Source organism: Mus pahari, chromosome 10 (assembly GCF_900095145.1).
Source record: "Mus pahari chromosome 10, PAHARI_EIJ_v1.1, whole genome shotgun sequence".
Classification (NCBI taxonomy): Eukaryota; Metazoa; Chordata; class Mammalia; order Rodentia; family Muridae; genus Mus; species Mus pahari.
The window spans coordinates 52,589,856-52,597,431 of record NC_034599.1 but is presented as its reverse complement, the minus strand read 5'-3'; the positions used below and the strand labels follow the sequence as shown (position 1 = coordinate 52,597,431).

Below are 7,576 nucleotides of genomic sequence, written 5' to 3'. Positions count from 1 at the left end.
GGTGGCTCACAACCATCCGTAATGAGATCTGGCGCCCTCTTCTGGAGTGTCTGAAGACAGCTACAGTGTACTTACATATAATAAATAAATAAATCTAAAAATATATATATATATCTATGAGCCACTCAAGAGAATGCTTCTCCAGGAGAACTCTCCATGCCTCTCACTGCCGGTGGCATTGGGTGAGCTAGCCAGGGGCAATGCTGGAAAGCTCAACCTGGTGGAGTAGTTTCGGGAGAACTGACAGGTTGACCAACTTAGCTACCACCCAGGCCCAGATCTAGGGCTTTGAGTTGGCCCACCCCAACATCCAACCCAACTATGATCTGCTGGAGCATGTGAAGGGGCCAGTTCTGCAGATCCAAAGCTGCAGGATCTCCATAACATAGAGCAACAACAGGATATCTGACAGGAGTCCCAGTGAGCATCCAGTATTGACAGTGTAGCAGAAGCCAGAGACCTCCAACTGTACAAAGGAATGACTCATTGCAGTGAACATTTGCAAGCAAAGAAGTGTGGACAAAAGGGTGTACTATATGACACACTGTGACACACTGCAGCTACCATGATGAGATTCTGTTTGTTTTGGAGGGGTTTGGATATTTTTATTCTCTCTCTCTCTCTCTCTCTCTCTCTCTCTCTCTCTCTCTCTCTCTCTGAGATTCACTTTGGAGAGAGGTTACAAGGGTGGAGATACAAACTGATGGGGAGATGAGTAAGATTGGGGTACATGATGTGAAATTTACAAAGAAGAGAGAGAGAGAGAGAGAGAGAGAGAGAGAGAGAGAGAGAGAGAGAGAGTCTCATCCTTCAAGAAAGACTCTGTTCCAATGTCCCCCAAAGACCTAGGGTCTTCTCCCAGCCTTCCTCCCCACCTAGCCACACCCTCAGCTCTAGAGTTCATATTCCCTATGAAGGACTAGTACAGCGCCCTGGTTACTGTGAATTAGATGATATGCTTATGCATCAGACCCTCCCACCAGCTTTGGGGGCTTCCGAAAGCAGTCTTTGTTTGGAGTTCCAGAGAGTACTGCCTATCAAAGTGTGACACAGTAGAGAGGGAGACCACACTGGTCTGCGAGCATTCCCTCCAGCTCTGTGCTGCCAGTCTTCTCCTCCCCACAGGAAAACGAGCTTGAGGGTGTGAATGTGGCTTAACTTCAGGCTCAGAACTTCTCTACACATAGTACTTCCAGGTAATATTTTTATTTGGTTCAGGTAGGGTTTTTCTATATATTTCTGGATACTTGAGTTAGAATTTTCTCTGTTACACTAGCAAATTATCTAAATCTCTTAAGGTATAACTAATATGAATGCATAAGCAAAATACAGTCCATAATACAAAGCTCTTATGCACAAACATTTTCTAAGACAAAACATTTTATATACAGTAAAGAAGAGAGACCAAGAGCTGATGCAGTAGTCAATGACTGTATCCTAGCACTTGGTATGGTGATAAGAACAACAACAACAACAAAAAGGAGTCCAAGGCCTCCTTTGGTAGCAAGTTCAGAGTCAGCCTGGGCTACACAAGACTCTAGACCTGGTTTTACTGCCCAGAAAATCTGTCCCTCTGTTCTTGGGTCTTTCTAGACACAAGTCTCAACCCTTCCTGAATAGAAACATGGGCTTTGCAAGGACAGGGGCATCCTATTTATTTCTATGTAGGGTGAACAGAGGCCCCCCCCCACATGCAGTGTCATAAACCCATGTGGGAAGGCCGTTTAGCCTCAGCAGGTGGCAAGGGCACTTCTGTGCCAGTATTTTAAGCTGCCTTCTCCCTCCATTCTGGGCAGCTCCCACTTGTCAAAGTAACCAGACAGATCCTGCCATGACCTGCTGTATTTTTCAAACCAGCTAGCCACTGGGGCACCCAGACCGCTCTTCAGGAGCTCTCTGAGGCCCAGATATCTCCTAACCCTTTCAGGTCTCCTAGTTGATGCTGAAATTGAGAAGGATCTGAGGTTCCTGTGGGCCTCTGCTGTGCCCAGTGTCTGTGTTCAGCATACAGAGAAACAAGTCCAAAGTAGGAGGCAGGTACAATATCCCAGGGTCTGTGTTTCTGGCTGAAGTTGAATCCCAGGAACAGCCACCTGGTCTGGTGAGCATCCTGGACAGTCTAAGCCTGGAGATGCTGAGGACCAGAAGACCGCATCTGCACTTGGAAGTGTTCGCAGCGGGCATGCTTTAAAGTCAGCCCATAGATAGGAGTCATATCCACCTTCTCCCCTGGTGACACCTTAAATTCTATTTGCTGCAGCAAGATGGCCAGGAAGAGAAAGACCTCCAATCGGCCAATGGTCTCCCCGATGCACTTTCGCTTGCCCAAACCAAAGAGAATGACCTTCTCACTCAAGCACTTGTCCAGAGTGCCGCTCGGGGTGAGAAACCTTTCAGGCCGGAACTCGTTTGGGTCACCCCACAGTTCCCTATATGCAGAGGGAGACAGCTGAAGTCAACATTCAGGGATTATAAGCATCAAGTAGGTCAATCCCCAAGGGACAAGGGGGTCTGAAGCCCAGGAGGGATGGACCCATCCCACCCAGTTTTCACTGCCCCTGTCAACTTACCAGTCATGATTAACCTGCCACTGGTTCACAAAGACACAGCACCCCTTGGGGATATAGAAGCCATTCAGACTTGTATCTCTCGTGGTGCTGGGGAAAGAGGACAAGTAGTCAGGATCAGGACCGCGCATGGGAAATGCACACCCTGCCCCATGCCATATCCTTCCCATGAATCCTAAGGGGCTGTGTACACTAAACTGAGATCTGGTATCAAATGTCAATGAATCTATGGTCTGACCTGTGGGGGATGGTGAAGGGGAGGAAGGATGAATGTCGGAAGGTCTCCAGGATGAAAGCCTCCAGATAGGGCAGCTGAGGTCTGTCAGAAAGCCGGGGCTGCCGATCCCTGCCAATCACTGTGTCTACAGAATACAGAGGTTCAAAAGGATTAAGGGGTTGCCAAGACTTTATTAGGGTCCTCCACTTAGAGTCTTTTGAATGGAGTCACCACCTACCTAGCTCCTCCTGGATCTTTCTCTGTACCCTAGGGTTGGTTACCAGGTACATGAGGCCCCAAGAGATAGCAGTCGTGACTGTGTCAAACCCTGAACAGGATGAAACAGAGGCAGTGGTTAGGTATGTGACAACTAGGGGCACCTGAGCACAGAAATGATACACCAAAGTACACGTACCAGCTCCAAAGAGGTCCAAAACAATTGTGATGACTTTATCATCTGACAGCTGGACATTGGCATTCTCGTCCAGCTTCCTGTCCTGACAATGCTCAATGAGGCTGTCTGTGATGTCCCGGATGTGGCCCTGGGAGACAAAGGAGCCCAAGGTGAGAAATATCCCAGACCTACCTATCCATCTAGGCCTGGTCCCTCACTGTTAAAGAGGTGACATGCTGAGGCTGCTGTCCCAGTTTCCCCTTGCCTCTCCAAGTCTCTTTCTACCTTAAAGAATGGAGAACCCAACTCAAGGGACCCTGGAGGCATAGAGTCTGACACTGTTAGTTATTTGATGAGTTCTTTAACTTTTTTCTACAATGAAGAACTGGCCTAGGGGGCTGCAGTGCTTAAGAGCACTGACTGCTCTTTCAAAAGTCCTGAGTTCAATTCCCAGCCACCACAGGGTGGCTCACAACCATCTGTAATGGGCATTTGATGCCCTCTTCTGGTGTGTCTGAAGACAGTGACAGTGTACCCACATACATGAAATAAATAAATAGAAAGAAAGAAAAAAAGGAAAGAAAAGAAAAGAAAAGAAAAGAAAAGAAAAGAAAAGAAAAGAAAAGAAAAGAAAACTGTCCAAGGCTCCTCCCATCCAGTAGCTCTTGTCCTATGGATGCATAGAAGGACCAGCCAAGAAAAGTTTTGTTGACCTGCTGAGGACAGAGTACACTCTGCTACCAGTTTTAAGCTTGTCTGTGATGCTCTAGCCCTGGATCCTAACTGCTTCCCATCCTCTACCTTCTCAAACGTCCTGTAGTGCTCTTTGATTAACTTCTTCATGAAGCTGTAGAACTTCTCATTCAAGTCCTTGAAGGCATCGAGGGAAGAGTTAGGCAGGTAACGGAGGACAGGAATGAAGTCAGCTGGGTATCCAGAGCCAGTAACCTCTCCAAACTCATTGCTCAGATTGACTATGCTGAGCAGCTCTTGGTCATCATGGTCATAACGTTGGCCAAAGCATATGGCACAGATGACATTGGCCACTGACACTACCAAATACTTGTAAGGGTCAAAGTGGCCAACCTCTGCCATCACCTTCTGGAGTTTGTCTATTAGATGGTTAGCCTCCTTGCTCACGTGCTCCTCCAAGTAGCAAGAGGATGCTGATGTCGGGTCTGAGGCTATGGAGAAGCTCTTCAGGGCATTCTGGGCCAGGCGCCGGCGGGCAGCCCACACAGGTCCAGAGTCTGGGTTAAAAGTTATGCTCTTGCCGTTACTGATAAGTGTGAAGCTATAGAGGTCTGGCCGGCCCTTGAAGTCATCTCCCTGCCTCACCAGGGCCTGCTTGATGGTGTTCAGGCCGCTCAGCACCACCACAGGAGTGGAGCCAATGCGGATCTGCAGCACGTCCCCATACTGCTGACTCAGCCGTGTCAGTGACAGGTGTGGGTTCTTCCCCAGGGTCAGAATGTGCCCAATGAAGGGCCAGCCCCAGGGTCCGGGTGGAGTCTTCAGGCCTTTGGGAACCCAGGTTCTTGTGGCTCTGACCATCCAGAACCCAAGGCAGAATACGGTGACGGCCAGGAGCAGCTCTGTGGCCGACATGAAGGCTGGAAGTCCGTACATGGAAGGCATGATCTTGGTGGCTGCTGAGAGGTGAGGCCAAAAGAAAGAAGGCATCAGACTGAGGGCGAGGGTATGAACATCCTAAAGAGTCCGTGAAAAGAGAAGCCTTCCTCCTGGAGCTGCTCCCTGGGCACAGAGCAGGACAGAGCTTGTGGAGTTGCCACTGTGTGCTGCAGTTCTTTCTTACTCCACATGCAAAAGGGCTGAGGGCAGGCAAACTGAGCTCTCATGGAGAAGTCTCAGTACCCGGGAAGCTCGATGTGGTTTTGTTTTATTTTTCACACAATATATTTTAATCATACTCTTCCCCCGCCCCCATACACACACACACACACACACACTTTTTTTTTCAATCTTAGCCGTAAGCAGATGAGGAAAGCTGCAGTAAGATTCAGAAAGTGTAAGTAGCATTCTCAAAGTTATGCAGCTAGGGGGTGTTGGGCAAACTTTGAACCCAAGTAGCCCACTTCTACAGCACCTCTCTCTTTTTTTTTTTTTTTTTTTTTTTTTTTGGTTTTTCAAGACAGGGTTCTCTGTCTAGCCCTGGCTGTCCTGGAACTCACTCTGTAGACCAGGCTGGCCTCGAACTCAGAAATCCGCCTAGCCTCTGCCTCCCAAGTGCTAGGATTAAAGGCGTGAGCCACCACGCCTGGCTAGAGCACCTCTCTTAACTGTGTGGTTTCAAACAGTGGCTTCCAATCTCTGTGGTTTCCATTAGCCCCAATTTACCTAGTGTCTCCTAAAATCAGTTTTGCATCCACTAGGTAACATCAACCCAAACAATGTCTGTGCCTAAATACAGCTTTCTACTTAACACATTCCAATAAATGTACAGTGAACAAATGTCACCCGAAAAACCTCTTTGGGGTCTACCCATCAACTTTGGGGAAGCCATCCTATCAGGAAATTAATCATTTGTTTCTTTGGCCTCATTGCTTACTCTAGCAGCGGGAAAATCAGCTTCCAACTGGGGCATTAGCCGGGGCTCACAGCGCTTAGCCGGGGCTCACAGCACTTAGGGAACGTTCCACAGAATGTACAGCCGCTATCACAGGTGCCTCCTTTTGAAAAACCAAAGAATCTGAGTTCTCAGTTCTTTACTGTTCTTCATCGCAGGATCTAAAGAACCCCACCAAACCTCAGTAGAGGACAGGAATGAGAGAGGGTACAGGAAAACCAATGCCCAAGCCACCTTCCTCTCAGGCCTAGTTCAACTGAGTTCAACTGAGCCACACTTTAAAAGCCAAGGGAGACCAGCCAGATACAGCTCCAAGTAACAGTAATCCAGGCCAAGCTTTTTGTTGTGCTCAGTTCTCATGAATGAATAGTCTAGTCCTTCCCCCTCTTTTGCTGTCATAAGAAAGCAGAAATGAAAAGGAAGATTCCTATAAAGTTAGGGCTATAAGAAAACCACTGACTGGAGTCAGGAGAACTAGGAATGGATCTGAGCTTAGTTTTGACTAAAAGGACACTTTCTCTTTAGGCTTATTCTAGAAAAAGTAAACAAATTTACCAGCTGCTCTAAGGCTCTGCCCAGTCAGGAGAGTCACTTTGCAGTGAAGTACAGTCCAGGTCGTCCTGGACAAGTCATTTTAACACCGAGGCTTCAGTTACATAACCGGGAAAGAGAGTAAGACAAGCTTGCCCAATTCATCTGGGAGGGAGGCACTGGCCCATGCCTTTAATCCCAGCACTCAGGAGACAGAGGCAGGAGGAACTCTGAGTTTCAGGCCAGCCTGGTCTACAGAGTGAGTTCCAGGGCAGCCAGGGCTATAAAGAGAAACCCTGTCTCCTAAAAACAAAAACAAGCAAACAAGAAAGATTGCTTAATTCAGAGGGTACAGATCCAAGGTAGAGAAGATCTGAACTACATACGACAGTAAGATGTACAATTCCTACCCCAAATACTACAGTCAGCTTGAAGCGGAGGGGCTTCCTGGGGGAGCTGAAAACACACTTCAGCATAATTGGTGCCCCTAAGGAACTCTAGCCTTTGTAAGGTGGAAGGGCTGAGGGAAATGTAACTGGTGTTTCCAGTTCCCTGAAGCTCTCAGTTTATGGAGTTGATGGTGTCCCAGCAAGGATGGAAGAAACAGTCAGTGGGGTAGGGAGCCTCTCTAGCCCAGGTCAGAAACAGCTCTGACATGCTACCCTTTGGGAGGAGAGTAGAGGCTATTGGGGGTAGTTCTTAAATAAGACAGAGAACACCAGAAAAGCTCAGGGCATCTCCACTGTCCACCCTACACACCCAGAGAGGAGCCCTCAACCCCATTGGCAGTCCTGAGGAAGGAGCTAAATGTGCAGGGAAGAAGCCCCAGGAGGTCAGTGGGAGGGAGTGGCCTGAAGTGGAAGGGTATCTCACTTCTATCTAAATATCTGATACCTCTGGTCTCAGGTTCTCCCTTAAGGAATTTACCTGGTCACCAAAAAAAAAAAAAAAAAGTTTAGTTCCCTGTTTTGGAGGAGCTACGCAGTAACTCTTCACCAAAAATTTCCTTTTCTTGGGAGGGAGGCAATCCAGGAGCCCCCCAAGCACTCACCTTTGGCTGTAAGGAGGAACTGAACTGAAGAGTGTTCTCTAGGACCCTAGGGAGGATCGGGAAAGCTCCAAGAACTACCACCTTCATGGTTAGGGTGAAGGCACCACCACCTTTATAGGACTCTGTGTCTGTTGGCCACGCCTCCTTATCTGAGCCCAGTGGTGGGACCGAGGGAGGGACAGCCTTAGGGAGTGCTCTAGGCAGGAGGGGGGAATGAGATAGGCAAGAA

General features: G+C 48.3%; 1 protein-coding gene across 2 annotated transcripts; it reads right to left on the bottom strand.

Moving 5' to 3' along the window:
* Positions 1–1,190: 1,190 nt before the first annotated feature.
* Positions 1,191–7,433, bottom strand: LOC110328033 (cytochrome P450 1A1). 2 transcript variants are annotated; one of them, XM_021207383.1, is made up of 7 exons: positions 7,348–7,433; positions 3,980–4,830; positions 3,200–3,326; positions 3,023–3,112; positions 2,806–2,929; positions 2,571–2,657; positions 1,191–2,429 (listed from the first exon to the last, which is right to left on the bottom strand). In XM_021207383.1, exons 2-7 carry the CDS (start codon positions 4,814–4,816, stop codon positions 2,120–2,122), a joined length of 1,575 nt encoding a protein of 524 aa, XP_021063042.1. In that variant the 5' UTR covers positions 4,817–4,830; positions 7,348–7,433; the 3' UTR covers positions 1,191–2,119. The 2 variants fall into 2 exon arrangements, with proteins under 2 accessions (XP_021063042.1, XP_029399237.1); XM_029543377.1 differs by having other exon boundaries at positions 3,980–4,827; positions 7,348–7,424.
* Positions 7,434–7,576: the final 143 nt, after the last annotated feature.